The sequence below is a fragment of the Pelobates fuscus genome, chromosome 6, assembly GCF_036172605.1.
Source record: "Pelobates fuscus isolate aPelFus1 chromosome 6, aPelFus1.pri, whole genome shotgun sequence".
Taxonomy (NCBI): Eukaryota; Metazoa; Chordata; class Amphibia; order Anura; family Pelobatidae; genus Pelobates; species Pelobates fuscus.
This window is the reverse complement of record NC_086322.1, coordinates 738,890-758,852: the sequence shown is the minus strand read 5'-3', so window position 1 is coordinate 758,852 and position 19,963 is coordinate 738,890. Positions and strand designations below refer to the sequence as shown.

At 42.3% G+C, this 19,963-nt stretch overlaps 1 protein-coding gene across 1 annotated transcript in view; it reads left to right on the top strand.

Moving 5' to 3' along the window:
- DOK1 (docking protein 1) overlaps positions 1 to 18,853 on the top strand; it is a 115,542-nt gene extending 96,689 nt beyond the window's left edge. The window contains exons 4-6 of the mRNA XM_063457493.1: positions 15,398 to 15,503; positions 15,863 to 16,035; positions 16,598 to 18,853. Coding sequence (XP_063313563.1) covers positions 15,398 to 15,503; positions 15,863 to 16,035; positions 16,598 to 17,965 — 1,647 coding nt within the window. The 3' untranslated portion in view covers positions 17,966 to 18,853. The remainder of the gene's footprint in view (positions 1 to 15,397; positions 15,504 to 15,862; positions 16,036 to 16,597) is intronic.
- Positions 18,854 to 19,963: the final 1,110 nt, after the last annotated feature.

Below are 19,963 nucleotides of genomic sequence, written 5' to 3'. Positions count from 1 at the left end.
GTCTAGAAGGACTGAGAAAGCTAAATATGGAACCTATTTTCCTAACAGCCAGTAATTTCTCTAGTCTAACAGACTGACAAATCAGGGAAGTTCCCATATAAGCCAATGGGCGAAACGTACCATTATCAACTGAAATTGAACTTGTACGCCAAAAGGTTTTAAGGTTCAGTAGTTAGTAGTGCATCTAAGGGTATGTGGAAGGGAGAATCATGTCTGAGTCAGAAAATGAAACCATAATACAAAAGAAGCTCAAGGAGTACCGGGCCTACCTGGGCAATTAGACAGAACCCAATGTGGAAGCTTCGTATTTCTCAGGGCAAGGCCTATCGATTGTAGTAGATGTGTGGCAACGTCAGTGCGACAACCTTGAGACTACAATAACATAACAAGATATTCTATGAGACATTGTATTAGAGTCTGTGTAGTGACAGATGGCCTGAAATATGCACAGACCACCCCAGTGGTCCAAAGTCAGTTTGTAACCACTATATCAGTTGAATTGTATGTAACATGTAACAAGTCAAATCACACAGCTTCAAATTGGAACTAACAAAAATAAAGGACTAGAGTGGAGTGACCACCCCTCCAGACAACGGACAGGTGGGCATTCACTCCACAACCGGATATCTCTTCAGAATTAAAACTTCATATATACATGGTATAACCTGTATTAGAGCTGAATGAACATACAAACAAAAATAACAGTTGTGATAGTGAAAAGCCACATAAAGTGAAGAAAACAAAGTGAGAATACACCTTCTTTAAAAAGCTGGGAAGCCCAAAACAGAATAGCCACACGGATCTGCCAGTAGTAAGAGTAAATAGGTAGATTCCAGGGATCAAATCCTGTAATTGAAGCTAGAGAGAAACACTAAATATAATATATAGATAGATGCCTGGTTAGAACTATGCAGAGAATGGACTATCCGTAAAATTGTGTTGGCAATAATGTACCGTATATACTCGAGTATAAGCCGACCCAAATATAAGCCGAGGCCCCTAATTTTACCCCAAAAACTGGGAAAACTTATTGACTCGAGTATAAGACTAGGGTGGGAAATGCAGCAGCTACTGGTAAATTTCTAAATAAAATTAGATCCTAAAAAAATTATATTAATTGAATATTTATTTACAGTGTGTGTATATAATGAATGCAGTGTGTGCGTATGAATGCAGTGTGTGTATAGGAGTGCAGTGTGTGCGTATGAATGCAGTGTGTGCGGATGAATGCAGTGTGTGCGGATGAATGCAGTGTGTGCGGATGAATGCAGTGTGTGCGTGTATGAGTGCAGTGCGTGCGTGTATGAGTGCAGTGCGTGCGTGTATGAGTGCAGTGCGTGCGTGTATGAGTGCAGTGCGTGCGTGTATGAGTGCAGTGCGTGCGTGTATGAGTGCAGTGCGTGCGTGTATGAGTGCAGTGCGTGCGTGTATGAGTGCAGTGTGTGTGTATGAGTGCAGTGTGTGTATGAGTGCAGTGTGTGTGTGTATGAGTGCAGTGTGTGTGTGATGCAGTGTGTGTTTGTGTATGTGTTGGTGGGGGTGGGCATTTTGATTATTGTTATTTTATTAATTATTATTTTAATTTTTTTGGTTATATTTTTTTTTTTTTTTTTTTAAATGATTATTATTTTTTTCATCCCCTCTTCCTGCTTGATACATGGCAGGGAGTGGGGCTCTCCTTCCCTGGTGGTCCAGTCGCATTGGCAGTTCAGTGGGGGGGGGGGGAAGGGGGCTGGCAGAGCTGTTACTTACCTCTCCTGCAGCTCCTGTCAGCTCCCTCCTCCTCTGCGCCGGTCCGGTCAGCTCCCCTGTCAGCTCACACTATAAGTCTCGCGAGAGCCGCACTATGACCCCGCGGCTCTTGCGAGACTTACACTGGGAGCTGACAGAGGTGCTGAACGGACCGGTGCGGAGGAGAAGGGAGCTGACAGGAGCTGCAGGAGAGGTAAGTAAACGCTCTGCAGCCCCCACAGCCCCCAGTCTGTATTATGGCAATGTAAGTTGCCATAATACAGACAGTGACTCGAGTATAAGCCGAGTTGGGGGGTTTTCAGCACAAAAAATGTGCTGAAAAACTCGGCTTATACTCGAGTATATACGGTAATAGCTGAATGCAGGAGAAATCTAATCTACACCCTCCTAAACACGGTGTACAGGCACCTTGTCATTATCTGGTACAGTTGCAAGAAAAAGTATGTTAACCCTTTGGAATGATATGGATTTCTGCACAAATTGGTCATAAAATGTGATCTGATCATCATCTAAGTCACAACAATAGACAATCACAGTCTGCTTAAACTAATAACACACAAAGAATGAAATGTTGCCATGTTTTTGGGTAGAGCTCTCGGGGCCCTCTCCGGCCTCCCTCCCGCCCTCCCTCCCCAGCCAGCGGCCCATGAAGGCACACAGCAGGGCAGGCGCTCAGATAGCGCCGGCTCTGCATGGGCCGACAGGGGAGATCCTGTGATCTCCCCTTCCGGCCTCAGCCCATGGTCATTGCAGCCCACCGATGGCCAGTCCAGGCCTGCTTTATTCTTAATGGCAATCTTTTTTTTTTGGTCTCTTCCACTCTTGATAGAGCATTTCCTTAATAGCTGAGCGAACTAAAAAAGCACGTCTATTTAATTTTAAAGCTTCAAAGTATCTGTCTGATCCATAGATCTCTGATTTTTCTCCAGGAATTCTCAAAGTATGACAGATCAGCAGGATTAACATATTAACTGAACAAGAGTCCAGAATTCTGAAAGCATAGTCCGGGGCATTAAGGTTGCAGTGGGCACATCTGTTGGTTTTCTCTTTATGCTTCTGAGGGGCAGATTCATGAGATTTGCTGTGGCTGTAACATAGAAAAAGGCCATATATAGCTATATTATTGGTCCATTTGGCTCCCTTTGGATCCCCCAAATGAAATTTTGGCAGAGGGAGAAGCTATGCTGTAAAAACATATCAAAGTACTAGTCACCTAAGAACCACTAAACTACAAAGTAGTTTTAAACCAGCAGAATATAAAAGTTAGTAAATACCTTCAAAATATTTGAGGCACTGGGCAGCACACAGAAGAAACACAAACTCAATAAGTTTGTAGGAGGAATTGCTGAACAGGATATTCAGGAAGTTTTTATTTCAGGCGAAGGGAGGCTGGACTTCATCTGGTATACCCATGGTAGATATGGGAGGTAGCCAAAGAAAGAAAATGTATTTTAGAACATAAATTCCTGTTTGTCCAACTTAGGACAGAAAAAACAAAAACTTGGGTATGGAGAGATGAGGAACCTTTTATGTCTAAGGCCTGATTGATTGTTTCATTGTTTCCTGTTCTGATCTGGCTGGGAGTGAATCAGTGTTCTCATTTCACCTGTCAGTGGTTTTAATGCTGATAAGAGTACACCCATGAGTTTACACACACTGACACTGCGTGAAAATACACCCCTGTGTTTACACACGTTTTGTATAAATAAATACATCTCTGCGTTTACATACACTGATACTGCATAAACATACATTGCTGCATTTTATTTTTACATTTATTTTACATTTTTGTAAGCCTTAAGTTTAAAATTACAAGCAGAAATGGGATACGGCTGTACAGTCTATGGAGGGAACATACAAAGAAAAAAACAATAGTGTGATACAGTATATACAGTGAATAGTGCGCTTAAATGGATGCACTCACGAGATAGTGGAGATAAAAGAGCATTCAAGATGCCACCCCAGAAGATATGGGGGGATACTGGTATCCTTTGCAAATGTCGAGCAGCCAATGGGACACAGGACTCCAGGTGAGTAGTAGTAGAAAATATTCGTAATTGTATTCTCTTTAAAAGGTGGAAGAACACCATAAAGATAAAATATAAAAGTGCAGCAATAGGTCCAACGCGTTTCGTTCAACACAGGAACTTCATCAGGGACCGCACAATAAAAGAAATCACCAGCAATATTGCAGATTGTAAAAAAATACACATCCTACTCACCCTAACAATAATCACTATAAATAGGGCTAATCCCAATGTCCCATTGGTCCAAAGTGTGGGGGTGTCCTCTGGGCAACTCTTCATTGGTCCAGGGATGGTGTCATCCAGCTGATTCTATTTTCGGCATTTCAATGCCTAAAAAACGAGCGCTTTTTTCCAAACGCCGGAACCGGAAGTGGACGTTCTCTTTCACTTCCGCGTTCCACTTGCGTTCCACGTGCGTTCCAAAGGCAGTCCGCACATGCTCAGTTATCATTACACAGCTAACTCAATCAAAGACATCCTCATACATTTAAAATAATCAATAAAGACTCAAAACATGAATGAAAATGCAATTAATCTCTAAAAAAAGAGAAAGATGAATTAGTATATCATATATAGACACCATTAATTACTTTAATAAAAAATTATAATGTGACAAAATTTCGTGATCAGACACCATTATATGGTATCTGCATGTCTGTTAAAATAACAAACACCTTGTCTGCAGATCTATTTAAAGTGACATACTCCTCCATAAATCCGTTAAGAGGACAAACCCCTTCTCTGCAGAATTATTAAAGTGATAGACTCCTCTATAAATCTATTAAAGTGACAAACATCTTGTCTACAAATCTATTTCCAGTGATAGACGCCTCTGTGAAACTATTAAAGTGGCAGATACCTTTGCAAAACTAATAAGGTGGCTAACACCTATATGGATAAAAAATAAAAAACATAACCAATTAACTTTAAAAATGTTCCCTCAATATTGTTAGTTATGGATTGTAGTAAATACCTGGTCAGTACACATAACTGCATAGTGTAAATTACATTTATTTTATATTTATTATTGTTACTATTTTTCAAATTGATTATTTTATATATATTTTTGATATTATTATTTTGTTTTTTATCTTATTTGTATAATTTTATATATATATACATAAATTGAATTGTTGTTTTGTTTTGTTGTTTAAGTTTAAAATTGTCATCTAGATTGTGAGGTGAAAGGTTTTTATACTGTCGAGGTGTTTTAGAATGATGGGGTATAGTGAGGTGGAAGGTTTTTATACTGTCGAGGTGTTTTGGGATGATGGTGTATAGTGAGGTGGAAGGTTTTTAAACTGTCGAGGTGTTTTGGGATGATGGTGTATAGTGAGGTGACAGGTTTTTATACTGTTGAGTTGTTTTGGGATGATGGGGTATAGTGAGGTGGAAGGTTTTTATACTGTCGAGGTGTTTTGGGATGATGGGGTATAGTGAGGTGACAGGTTTTTATACTGTTGAGTTGTTTTGGGATGATGGGGTGTAACGGACCGTTTCACTTACAAGAGGATAAAACCCAGTTTAGGCGATAATCCCCTTTCCAGATGCACAGGCAGCTACTGCAAACACCATTCTCCCGACTGGAACCACACGAACACTGGAACAGCTGAACAAGAAAAGCAGACATCGGCTTACACTCTTGGCAGTCAGCATACAATCCCATTCCCCCAAAGACCGAGACGACACATCGCTTTGAGGGTTAAGCAAGAACAAAAGACTGGGACACCCAGTCTGGCTTTTATTACCAACAAGTACATACAGGACACTCCCAGGGGGAGGATGAAATTAACCAATCACATGGATGTACCTCCCACACATTTCCTCCCCTTAGATTAACACTTAATCCAATTATACAGTACACACTTTTCCCCAATTCTTGGATGTACCCCAAATACATATGATACACCCCTAAAACAGGTATCCCCTGATAGCCCTGATCTGGGTGAGCAACATACTCAAAAATCACCCAGATCGGACCAGGGGTTCGGGAGTTATGAGCAGGCAAAGTTTTGACCGACCGCATGGGTAAAGTATCCGAAAACAGTTCCATGCATTTTGGCCCTGCGGTCGGTCACAAACAAGGGAATGAAAACAGGCGAATTGCCTGTGTTATAGAGCCTGGAGAGGGTTTGAATGAATTCCCTTGTTTGAGGGGTTCTTTCTACCGAACGGCGGGCCATTCGGTAGTTTCTATACGAAATCCTGGAAGTCTGGAGGTCTCAGCGGTGTTTGCCTAGTCGAGTGTCCGATTTTAGTTCCAGACGCTCGACGGCAAAACACCGCTGTTCGGTAGTTTAAGATGGCCGCCGCCACGTGGTTGTTTCCCGAATGGCGGCCACCCAGAGGACACATAATACATTACATGAAAGTATTAAAGGCAGGATTACTGTACTACGCTCCACAGTCTTAAAGGGACAGTAGTCCCAAAATGTCCATTGCTGATTTTAAAGGGCCAGTAGCAGCAATATAAATTAGTACATGCCCAAATATAGTCTTTAAAGTGCAATATGTCCAGGGGCCATAGTCAGCGGGCAGGAGGCTAGCAGCCAGGCCTCTCCAGTTCACAGTGGCGAAGCTGGTTTCGCCACATGGGGTATAGTGAGGTGGAAGGTTTTTATACTGTCGAGGTGTTTTGGGATGATGGGGTATAGTGAGGTGGAAGGTTTTTATACTGTCGAGGTGTTTTGGGATGATGGGGTATAGTGAGGTGGAAGGTTTTTATACTGTCGAGGTGTTTTGGGATGATGGGGTATAGTGAGGTGGAAGGTTTTTATACTGTCGAGGTGTTTTGGGATGATGGGGTATAGTGAGGTGGAAGGTTTTTATACTGTCGAGGTGTTTTGGGATGATGGGGTATAGTGAGGTGGAAGGTTTTTATACTGTCGAGGTGTTTTGGGATGATGGGGTATAGTGAGGTGGAAGGTTTATATACTGTCGAGGTGTTTTGGGATGATGGTGTATAGTGAGGTGACAGGTTTTTATACTGTTGAGTTGTTTTGGGATGATGGTGTATAGTGAGGTGGAAGGTTTATATACTGTCGAGGTGTTTTGGGATGATGGTGTATAGTGAGGTGACAGGTTTTTATACTGTTGAGTTGTTTTGGGATGATGGGGTATAGTGAGGTGGAAGGTTTTTATACTGTTGAGTTGTTTTGGGATGATGGGGTATAGTGAGGTGACAGGTTTTTATACTGTCGAGGTGTTTTGGGATGATGGGATATAGTGAGGTGGAAGGTTTTTATACTGTTGAGGTGTTTTGGGATGATGGGGTATAGTGAGGTGGAAGGTTTTTATACTGTCGAGGTGTTTTGGGATGATGGGGTATAGTGAGGTGGAAGGTTTTTATACTGTCGAGGTGTTTTGGGATGATGGGGTATAGTGAGGTGGAAGGTTTTTATACTGTCGAGGTGTTTTAGAATGATGGGGTATAGTGAGGTGGAAGGTTTTTATACTGTCGAGTCGTTTTGGGATGATGGGGTATAGTGAGGTGGAAGGTTTTTATACTGTCGAGGTGTTTTGGGATGATGGGGTATAGTGAGGTGGAAGGTTTTTATACTGTCGAGGTGTTTTGGGATGATGGGGTATAGTGAGGTGACAGGTTTTTATACTGTCGAGGTGTTTTAGAATGATGGGGTATAGTGAGGTGGAAGGTTTTTATACTGTCTAGGTGTTTTAGAATGATGGGGTATAGTGAGGTGGAAGGTTTTTATACTGTCGAGGTGTTTTAGAATGATGGGGTATAGTGAGGTGGAAGGTTTTTATACTGTCGAGGTGTTTTGGGATGATGGGGTATATTGAGGTGACAGGTTTTTATACTGTCGAGGTGTTTTGGGATGATGGGGTATAGTGAGGTGGAAGGTTTTTATACTGTTGAGTTGTTTTGGGATGATGGGGTATAGTGAGGTGACAGGTTTTTATACTGTCGAGGTGTTTTGGGATGATGGGATATAGTGAGGTGGAAGGTTTTTATACTGTTGAGGTGTTTTGGGATGATGGGGTATAGTGAGGTGGAAGGTTTTTATACTGTCGAGGTGTTTTGGGATGATGGGGTATAGTGAGGTGGAAGGTTTTTATACTGTCGAGGTGTTTTGGGATGATGGGGTATAGTGAGGTGGAAGGTTTTTATACTGTCGAGGTGTTTTAGAATGATGGGGTATAGTGAGGTGGAAGGTTTTTATACTGTCGAGTCGTTTTGGGATGATGGGGTATAGTGAGGTGGAAGGTTTTTATACTGTCGAGGTGTTTTGGGATGATGGGGTATAGTGAGGTGGAAGGTTTTTATACTGTCGAGGTGTTTTGGGATGATGGGGTATAGTGAGGTGACAGGTTTTTATACTGTCGAGGTGTTTTAGAATGATGGGGTATAGTGAGGTGGAAGGTTTTTATACTGTCTAGGTGTTTTAGAATGATGGGGTATAGTGAGGTGGAAGGTTTTTATACTGTCGAGGTGTTTTAGAATGATGGGGTATAGTGAGGTGGAAGGTTTTTATACTGTCGAGGTGTTTTGGGATGATGGGGTATATTGAGGTGACAGGTTTTTATACTGTCGAGGTGTTTTGGGATGATGGGGTATAGTGAGGTGGAAGGTTTATATACTGTCGAGGTGTTTTGGGATGATGGTGTATAGTGAGGTGGAAGGTTTTTAATACTGTGGAGGTGTTTTGGGATGATGGGGTATAGTGAGGTGGAAGGTTTATATACTGTCGAGGTGTTTTGGGATGATGGGGTACAGTGAGGTGAAAGGTTTTTATACTGTCGAGGTGTTTTGGGATGATGGGGTATAGTGAGGTGGAAGGTTTTTATACTGTCGAGGTGTTTTTGGATGATGGGGTATAGTGAGGTGACAGATTTTTATACTGTTGAGTTGTTTTGGGATGATGGGGTATAGTGAGGTGGAAGGTTTTTATACTGTCGAGGTGTTTTGGGATGATGGTGTATAGTGAGGTGACAGGTTTTTATACTGTTGAGTTGTTTTGGGATGATGGGGTATAGTGAGGTGACAGGTTTTTATACTGTTGAGTTGTTTTGGGATGATGGGGTATAGTGAGGTGGAAGGTTTTTATACTGTCGAGGTGTTTTGGGATGATGGTGTATAGTGAGGTGACAGGTTTTTATACTGTTGAGTTGCTTTGGGATGATGGGGTATAGTGAGGTGACAGGTTTTTATACTGTCGAGGTGTTTTGGGATGATGGGGTATAGTGAGGTGGAAGGTTTTTATACTGTCGAGGTGTTTTGGGATGATGGGGTATAGTGAGGTGGAAGGTTTTTATACTGTCGAGGTGTTTTGGGATGATGGGGTATAGTGAGGTGGAAGGTTTTTATACTGTCGAGGTGTTTTGGGATGATGGGGTATAGTGAGGTGGAAGGTTTTTATACTGTCGAGGTGTTTTGGGATGATGGGGTATAGTGAGGTGGAAGGTTTTTATACTGTCGAGGTGTTTTGGGATGATGGGGTATAGTGAGGTGGAAGGTTTTTATACTGTCGAGGTGTTTTGGGATGATGGGATATAGTGAGGTGGAAGGTTTTTATACTGTCGAGGTGTTTTGGGATGATGGGGTATAGTGAGGTGGAAGGTTTATATACTGTCGAGGTGTTTTGGGATGATGGTGTATAGTGAGGTGACAGGTTTTTATACTGTTGAGTTGTTTTGGGATGATGGGGTATAGTGAGGTGACAGGTTTTTATACTGTCGAGGTGTTTTGGGATGATGGGGTATAGTGAGGTGACAGGTTTTTATACTGTCGAGGTGTTTTGGGATGATGGGATATAGTGAGGTGGAAGGTTTTTATACTGTCGAGGTGTTTTGGGATGATGGGGTATAGTGAGGTGGAAGGTTTTTATACTGTCGAGGTGTTTTGGGATGATGGGGTATAGTGAGGTGGAAGGTTTTTATACTGTCGAGGTGTTTTGGGATGATGGGGTATAGTGAGGTGGAAGGTTTTTATACTGTCGAGGTGTTTTAGAATGATGGGGTATAGTGAGGTGGAAGGTTTTTATACTGTCGAGTCGTTTTAGGATGATGGGGTATAGTGAGGTGGAAGGTTTTTATACTGTCGAGGTGTTTTGGGATGATGGGGTATAGTGAGGTGACAGGTTTTTATACTGTCGAGGTGTTTTAGAATGATGGGGTATAGTGAGGTGGAAGGTTTTTATACTGTCTAGGTGTTTTAGAATGATAGGGTATAGTGAGGTGGAAGGTTTTTATACTGTCGAGGTGTTTTGGGATGATGGGGTATATTGAGGTGACAGGTTTTTATACTGTCGAGGTGTTTTGGGATGATGGGGTATAGTGAGGTGGAAGGTTTATATACTGTCGAGGTGTTTTGGGATGATGGTGTATAGTGAGGTGGAAGGTTTTTAATACTGTCGAGGTGTTTTGGGATGATGGGGTATAGTGAGGTGGAAGGTTTATATACTGTCGAGGTGTTTTGGGATGATGGGGTACAGTGAGGTGAAAGGTTTTTATACTGTCGAGGTGTTTTGGGATGATGGGGTATAGTGAGGTGGAAGGTTTTTATACTGTCGAGGTGTTTTGGGATGATGGGGTATAGTGAGGTGACAGGTTTTTATACTGTCGAGGTGTTTTGGGATGATGGGGTATAGTGAGGTGGAAGGTTTTTATACTGTCGAGGTGTTTTGGGATGATGGTGTATAGTGAGGTGGAAGGTTTTTATACTGTCGAGGTGTTTTGGGATGATGGGGTATAGTGAGGTGGAAGGTTTTTATACTGTCGAGGTGTTTTGGGATGATGGGGTGTAGTGAGGTGACAGGTTTTTATACTGTCGAGGTGTTTTGGGATGATGGGATATAGTGAGGTGGAAGGTTTTTATACTGTCGAGGTGTTTTGGGATGATGGGATATAGTGAGGTGAAAGGTTTTTATATTGTCGAGGTGTTTTGGGATGATGGGGTATAGTGAGGTGGAAGGTTTTTATATTGTCGAGGTGTTTTGGGATGATGGGGTATAGTGAGGTGGAAGGTTTTTATACTGTCGAGGTGTTTTAGAATGATGGGGTACAGTGAGGTGAAAGGTTTTTATACTGTTGAGGTGTTTTGGGATGATGGGATATAGTGAGGTGAAAGGTTTTTATACTGTCGAGGTGTTTTGGGATGATGGGGTATAGTGAGGTGGAAGGTTTTTATACTGTCGAGGTGTTTTAGAATGATGGGGTACAGTGAGGTGAAAGGTTTTTATACTGTCGAGGTGTTTTGGGATGATGGGATATAGTGAGGTGGAAGGTTTTTATACTGTCGAGGTGTGTTGGGATGATGGGGTATAGTGAGGTGGAAGGTTTTTATACTGTCGAGGTGTTTTGGGATGATGGGGTACAGTGAGGTGAAAGGTTTTTATACTGTCGAGGTGTTTTGGGATGATGGGGTATAGTGAGGTGACAGGTTTTTATACTGTCAAGGTGTTTTGGGATGATGGGGTACAGTGAGGTGAAAGGTTTTTATACTGTCGAGGTGTTTTGGGATGATGGGGTATAGTGAGGTGACAGGTTTTTATACTGTCGAGGTGTTTTGGGATGATGGGGTATAGTGAGGTGACAGGTTTTTATACTGTCGAGGTGTTTTGGGATGATGGGGTATAGTGAGGTGAAAGGTTTTTATACTGTTCAGGTGTTTTGGGATGATGGGGTATAGTGAGGTGGAAGGTTTTTATACTGTCGAGGTGTTTTGGGATGATGGGGTATAGTGAGGTGGAAGGTTTTTATACTGTCGAGGTGTTTTGGGATGATGGGGTATAGTGAGGTGGAAGGTTTATATACTGTCGAGGTGTTTTGGGATGATGGTGTATAGTGAGGTGACAGGTTTTTATACTGTCGAGGTGTTTTGGGATGATGGGGTACAGTGAGGTGAAAGGTTTTTATACTGTCGAGGTGTTTTGGGATGATGGGGTATAGTGAGGTGACAGGTTTTTATACTGTCAAGGTGTTTTGGGATGATGGGGTACAGTGAGGTGAAATGTTTTTATACTGTCGAGGTGTTTTGGGATGATGAGATATAGTGAGGTGAAAGATTTTTATACCGTCGAGGTGTTTTGGGATGATGGGGTATAGTGAGGTGGAAGGTTTTTATACTGTCGAGGTGTTTTAGAATGATGGGGTATAGTGAGGTGGAAGTTTTTATACTGTCTAGGTGTTTTAGAATGATGGGGTATAGTGAGGTGGAAGGTTTTTATACTGTCGAGGTGTTTTAGAATGATGGGATATAGTGAGGTGGAAGGTTTTTATACTATCGAGGTGTTTTGGGATGATGGGGTATATTGAGGTGACAGGTTTTTATACTGTCGAGGTGTTTTGGGATGATGGGGTATAGTGAGGTGGAAGGTTTATATACTGTCGAGGTGTTTTGGGATGATGGTGTATAGTGAGGTGGAAGGTTTTTAATACTGTCGAGGTGTTTTGGGATGATGGGGTATAGTGAGGTGGAAGGTTTATATACTGTCGAGGTGTTTTGGGATGATGGGGTACAGTGAGGTGAAAGGTTTTCATACTGTCGAGGTGTTTTTGGATGATGGGGTATAGTGAGGTGGAAGGTTTTTATACTGTCGAGGTGTTTTGGGATGATGGGGTATAGTGAGGTGACAGGTTTTTATACTGTCGAGGTGTTTTGGGATGATGGGGTGTAGTGAGGTGACAGGTTTTTATACTGTCGAGGTGTTTTGGGATGATGGGATATAGTGAGGTGGAAGGTTTTTATACTCTCGAGGTGTTTTGGGATGATGGGGTACAGTGAGGTGAAAGGTTTTTATACTGTCGAGGTGTTTTTGGATGATGGGATATAGTGAGGTGACAGGTTTTTATACTGTCGAGGTGTTTTGGGATGATGGGGTATAGTGAGGTGGAAGGTTTTTATACTGTCGAGGTGTTTTAGAATGATGGGGTACAGTGAGGTGAAAGGTTTTTATACTGTCGAGGTGTTTTGGGATGATGGGATATAGTGAGGTGAAAGGTTTTTATACTGTCGAGGTGTTTTGGGATGATGGGGTATAGTGAGGTGGAAGGTTTTTATACTGTCAAGGTGTTTTAGAATGATGGGGTACAGTGAGGTGAAAGGTTTTTATACTGTCTAGGTGTTTTGGGATGATGGGATATAGTGAGGTGGAAGGTTTTTATACTGTCGAGGTGTTTTGGGATGATGGGGTATAGTGAGGTGACAGGTTTTTATACTGTCGAGGTGTTTTGGGATGATGGGATATAGTGAGGTGAAAGGTTTTTATACTGTCGAGGTGTTTTGGGATGATGGGATATAGTGAGGTGGAAGGTTTTTATACTGTCGATGTGTTTTAGAATGATGGGGTACAGTGAGGTGAAAGGTATTTATATTGTCGAGGTGTTTTGGGATGATAGGGTATAGTGAGGTGGAAGGTTTTTCTACTGTCGAGGTGTTTTGGGATGATGAGGTACAGTGAGGTGGAAGGTTTTTATACTGTCGAGGTATTTTGGGATGATGGGATATAGTGAGGTGACAGGTTTTTATACTGTCGAGGTGTTTTGGGGTGATGGGGTATAGATATAGTGAGGTGGAAGGTTTTTATACTGTCGAGGTGTTTTGGGATGATGGGGAATAGTGAGGTGGAAGGTTTTTATACTGTCGAGGTGTTTTGGGATGATGGGGTATAGTGAGGTGGAAGGTTTTTATACTGTCGAGGTGTTTTGGGATGATGGGATATAGTGAGGTGACAGGTTTTTATACTGTCCAGGTGTTTTGGGATGATGGGATATAGTGAGGTGACAGGTTTTTATACTGTCGGTGTTTTGGGATGATGGGGCATAGTGAGGTGGAAGGTTTTTATACTGTTCAGGTGTTTTTGGATGATGGGGTATAGTGAGTTGACAGGTTTTTATACTGTCGAGGTGTTTTGGGATGATGGGATATAGTGAGGTGGAAGGTTTTTATACTGTCGAGGTGTTTTGGGATGATCGGGTATAGTGAGGTGACAGGTTTTTATACTGTTGAGGTGTTTTGGGATGATGGGGTATAGTGAGGTGACAGGTTTTTATACTGTCGAGGTGTTTTGGGATGATGGGGTATAGTGAGGTGACAGGTTTTTATACTGTCGAGGTGTTTTGGGATGATGGGGTATAGTGAGGTGACAGGTTTTTATACTGTCGAGGTGTTTTGGGATGATGGGGTATAGTGAGGTGACAGGTTTTTATACTGTCGAGGTGTTTTGGGATGATGGGATATAGTGAGATGGAAGGTTTTTATACTGTCGAGGTGTTTTGGGATGATCGGGTATAGTGAGGTGACAGGTTTTTATACTGTCGAGGTGTTTTGGGATGATGGGGTATAGTGAGGTGGAAGGTTTTTATACTGTCGAGGTGTTTTGGGATGATGGGGTATAGTGAGGTGACAGGTTTTTATACTGTCGAGGTGTTTTGGGATGATCGGGTATAGTGAGGTGACAGGTTTTTATACTGTCGAGGTGTTTTGGGATAATGGGGTATAGTGAGGTGGAAGGTTTTTATACTGTCTAGGTGATTTGGGATGATGGGATATAGTGAGGTGGAAGGTTTTTATACTGTCGAGGTGTTTTGGGATGATCGGGTATAGTGAGGTGACAGGTTTTTATACTGTCGAGGTGTTTTGGGATGATGGGGTATAGTGAGGTGACAGGTTTTTATACTGTCGAGGTGTTTTTGGATGATGGGGTATAGTGAGGTGGAAGGTTTTTATACTGTCGAGGTGTTTTGGGATGATGGGGTATAGTGAGGTGACAGGTTTTTATACTGTCGAGGTGTTTTTGGATGATGGGGTATAGTGAGGTGGAAGGTTTTTATACTGTCGAGGTGTTTTGGGATGATGGGGTATAGAGATTGAGTGGTGAAGAGATATTTACATATAGATATTATGGGTTGATAGGGTATTTATATTGCAGGAGCAGATCGTGGAGTATTTAGGCATTCATAATATTGTAGGGTGACACAAATTGTGTGGCGGGATTGTGTGAATTTCTGATAAAAACCCATTATGTCGTATCTTGCTCTCTGGGATTTTCTGAACTTATATAAATTGATTCCTCCCATCTTCCATTCCTGTCTTTCCTTCCCTTTTTATATTCCTCCGTTATTGTGTTCCTTTTTCTTCCTTTTCTGATGTCTTATTTCTTCTTATATTTTTTTCTCTTATTTCTTCTCACTCTGTATTACCATTCTTCCTTTTCCATAGTCACTTCTTCTCTCTACCTCCTTCCAGTATTTTGTATTCCTTCCTCCTCATCTTTCCTCCATATTTCTTCCACTACCTTATTATTACCCCCATTCATTCACGTCCCTGTTTTTCGTGCCCTTTCTTCTTTCAGTTCATTTTTCCACATTGTCTTCCACCTGTCTTCCTTCCCATCTTGTTCCTCTTCTCTTTGACCTCTCTTCCCTTTTCACCTACTCTCTCCATTTCTCGCTTTTACCCTTCAATCCTTCCCCACCCTTTCCATTTGCTTTTATTTATTTTTACCTTCATTGCTTTCATCGTCCTTCATTTAGCAGTTTTCCCCTCCCACTTTTTTTCTAGTTTTTCTAGTTCTGTAATTTCAGGTTCTTGTTTTCCTGATAATCTTTCTTGATAAATTGCATGAGGTTATTAACTTTATTTCTCTTCACACTTTCAGAATAATCTCAATGGTTGTAAATCCAACCAAGAAAAGAAATCTGAGGACATGGTGGATGTTCCGTTAGAGATGGCTGTCAACAGTATTTATGTCTCGCGAGAGGAAGGTGAGCTGAGCTTTCCAGATTTTAGAAAATTGAGTCCGACATCTCTCCAAATTACTGAGATCTATATTAATAAATTGAGATAGAGGACCAATATTAATAAATAGAGAGGACATCAGTGCAGTGCAATGATCCATAATAACAATGTATAATGATAATCTAATGTTCAAGATCTCTAATTATGGGCAGGGTTCCAGATGCGTAGATGGAGTGGTTGTGGTTGGAACAGAAACAGAGTTAGAGGGTGGTTGGAGTCCAAGACCCATTTATTTTGGTGTGGAAAGTGCCATAGTTTGATGGGGAGAATGGCTCAGGTTTCCTAAAAAAATATTGCTTTGTGTTTTATTGTTTGTTTGACCCAGTGTGCGAGTTCCTGGTCACTGTGCAAAGGACTGAAGCTGCCGAGCGTTGTTCGCTGAGAGGTTCCTATATCTTACGAGCCGAGGTCGATTGTCTGATACTAATAGACCCAAACACAAAACAATCTCTGTACTCGTGGCCCTATAAACTACTGCGCAGATATGGGAGAGATAAGGTGAGAGTATACAACAAAAACTGTCAGCTGGGTATTGGGAAGTGAAAGAAAATGTGAACCTGCATATGCGAGTAATAAGGAAAGTAGGCGTCAGGTAGAAGTGGCCTCTGGAGATTAAAGGTCGATAGAGGACAGCAAGAAGGAAAGGGTAACATTAAAGTGTATGGTAAGGTCAGGAAATATGTTAGCTAGGTGACTAATAGTTTCTGATAAGGTAGTATAATACAGGATATCATCTGGTAGAGATTGGTACAGTTACAAGGTATAATGGATGAGTTTGAGAGAAGTTGAAAAGAGCAGAGTGCGTGAGATCAGACAAGAATGGAGGATGATGTGGATGAATGGTAAAGTTAGAAATCTTTGCAGTAATATGTGTAACAATGTAGTAGTATTTCTGAATGATGAATTCAAGGAAAAGCAACAAGTGAAGATATTTGGGGAAGAGACAGAAATGGAGTGAAATGGCCAGTTAAAAAAAAAGACAGGAGGAAGTATGGTATGCTAACATTTTATTTATTATTGTAAGCATCTTCTATTTATCTTCTCCATCTTCTCTTTACAGGTTATGTTCTCATTTGAAGCAGGTAGACGTTGTTCATCTGGTCCAGGCAACTTTACTTTTGAGACATCTCAGGGTCATGAGATATTTCAAAGAGTAGAATCTTCCATCCGTGCTCAGCAGGGAACAGAGAATAGACTAAGCTGTTCAATACTGGACACTGATGTCTTTGCAGAAAACGCTTCCCATGGGCTAGAATCAACAATGTCTGAGGTGCAGACAAAAAATGTGATATCAAGGAAAGAGCCAGAGGAGAAGCCAGTCAAAGGTCGAACCCTTCCTAATCCACCTATGGCCAAATCTGCTGCACCACAGCACCTTCTTGAACCTTCTGCTTTTGGATCAAAACCTGTAGTCTCCAACACTCCCCCTCGCTCTCCTGTCTCTAAATCTGCTAGTCACCACTCGGGTGGAGACACAGATGACTTGGTGGGAGTGTATTCTGAACCTAAGGATTCTGTGAGAGGTGTAAAACCTGTATTTGACCCTTTATACTCAGATCCTGTTGACAGTGTCAAAGGACAAATTACAAACAGAGACATGAGTGGGGTCTCCCCTCTTTACTCAGATCTCTATGAGCAGGTTGGGTATGAGGTGGTAGGAGTGGTCTCGCCAAAACTACAAACTAATTCCACCTTTCGTCCCACATCTGAGGAGCACATTTATGATGAGCCAGAAGGGATTGCCCAATCTTCTGAACCTCCACAGTTGTACTCGGAGGTACGAATGGAAAAAGGTGCCTGGATGAAACAGGCTAGTGATGAAAAGCTTCGCTATGAGTACCCCTATAACCCAGTTACAGATGATTACTCCGTGCCAAATATCCAAGGACAGCGTGTTCAGCCACGAAATAGATCTGGTCCAAAACCAGTTCCTGCTCCCAAACCTCAAGGAGTGACCTTACTCAAAACTATAGGAAAAGAACCTGAGACTGATAAAACATCCACACAGTCTCATAGCATCTCATCCAACAGTAACAACAATAACAGCAGCCACATAGAACCTTTGTATAGTCAGATACAAAAACCAGGTGCATCATCAAAACTGCAATCACCAGCAAATCCACAGTGTACCACATCCACACCTGGAACCCCAGTCTCTGTGCCACTACCGACAAAACCTCCATCTCTTCCAGCCCTGCCACTTCCAAACAAAACTCTGCCTCACTCTGTCAAGGCTTCAGGGGTGCCAGGCCTGCCAATCCCATCAAAACCTCATGTTCTGCCACCAGCTACACTTCCTACCAAACCAATTCCGCTGTATCCTCAACCTGTAACCCAGGCTAGCCAATCCTTAGGATGTCCTGAGAAAGAGCTGTGTGTAGATGAAAATCGCCAGACATCCATCTATGAGGACATGGGAGTTCTGTGAAAAATATATATTTACTGTTATTGTTGAAAATGAAATGTGACAATCGACACTTCTCATAAACAATGTCCATCAGTATGCATTGCCCCCATATGAGTGATTTTGTGACAGTGCCCCAGGGCGAGACTGTTCCCCTTGCTGTGTGACACTGCCCCCAGGAGATACTGTTCCCCTTGTTGTGTGATACTACCTCCAGGAGATACTTTGCCCCTCAGTGTGTAATATTGGCTCCAGAAGTTACTGTGCCCCTTGCTGTGTGATACTGCCTCCAGGAGATACTTTGCCCCTCGCTGTGTAATACTGCCTCCAGAAATTACTGCGCTCTTGCTGTGTAATACTGGCTCCAGAAGTTACTGTGCCCCTTGCTGTGTGATACTGGCTCCAGAAGTTACTGTGCCCCTTGCTGTGTGATACTGTCTCCAGGAGATACTTTTCCCCTCGCTGTGTAATACTGCCTCCAGAAGTTACTGTGCCCCTTGCTGTGTGATACTGGCTCCAGAAGTTACTGTGCCCCTTGCTGTGTGATACTGGCTCCAGAAGTTACTGTGCCCCTTGCTGTGTGATACTGCCTCCAGAAATTACTGCGCTCTTGCTGTGTGACACCATCCCCAGAAGTTACTGTGCCCCTCACTGTGTAACACCACCCCCAGAAGTTACTGTGCCACTTGCTGTGTGATACTGCCCACACATACTGTGCCCTCGATGTGTCTATGTGACACTGCCCCAGGGAGAGATTGTGCCTTTTACTGTATGAAACCCATATCTAATACATCTCTGCATACTACAACGTACCTGCATTCCACCCTTGGTTTAATTCTGCCAAGTTGTTGGTAAAGTTATTTTGGTGTTAGTTTGCAGCTATTTCTTGTGTCTTTCAAAATCCGACCTACTGTTCACTTGAATTAAGTGAATGATATAATTGTAAGACATTTTTATCTACAAAATCAGAGTCTTAATGATATTTTTCCAGAAAAAGGTAATGCCCTAAACCCCAATATGACTATTAATTTGTAGGAGAAACAATACAAAATAACTAAGCAGAATGTAATCGTGAGAAAACCTTAATAAAAAGCTCAGGCTGCCTTACAACCTGTTGACATTATTCTTCTATCTTACTGAGTGCCTTATTATCACATGTCCCTACAATCTAATGAGGGGCGAAGGGAGCTGTCCCGCCATGCAGTGACACTCGAGCACCGAGTGTAAAGCAATCCACTAATAAAATATTAATCCACTTTACTCCACTTCTTTATTATTGATAAACCATTGAAAAGTTACATGCTTTACATGTGAATATGTTTCTTATATACAGTTGCAAGAAAAAGTATGTGAACCCTTGGATTTAATAACTGGTTGAACCTCCTTTGGCAGCAATAACTTCAACCAAACGTTTCCTGTAATTCTTGACCATTCCTCTTTACAGAACGGTTTCAGTTCAGCAATATTCTTGGGATGTCTGGTGTGAATCGCTTTCTTGAGGTCATGCCACAGCATCTTAAGCGGGTTGAGGTCAGGACAGGGCCGGTGCAAGGATTTTTGCCGCCCTAGGCAAAAGTAAAGTTTGCCACCCCCCATGTGACATCACAATGCCCCACCCATATGATCTGCCATGTTAACTAACGCCAGTGCTGGAGTGCCGCCGTGCTTACATTAAAAGGCCTGCAGGGACAGGCTATAGACACCAGAACCACTACATTAAGCTGCAGTGGTTCTGGGGACTATAGTGTCCCTTTAATGTGAGGTAAATTATAGATTAGTGCCACGAATAATATGCTAGATTGCCTACTTACAACCAGATTAGGATGATGATGGGTTTTAGCTGCAGTCTGGCACCACTGGTCTGGTGTAGAACAGGAACTCTGGAGGCTGTTTGTAACTGTGGTCACAAAAATCAATGTTCTGGGAGAACGGGAAGCAGCTCCCTTTTTTGGGGGCCCTTTACACAGCTCAAGGTCGGGGTCCCAGGGTCCACCTTCATGTACCACCAATGAGTTTGTTCAC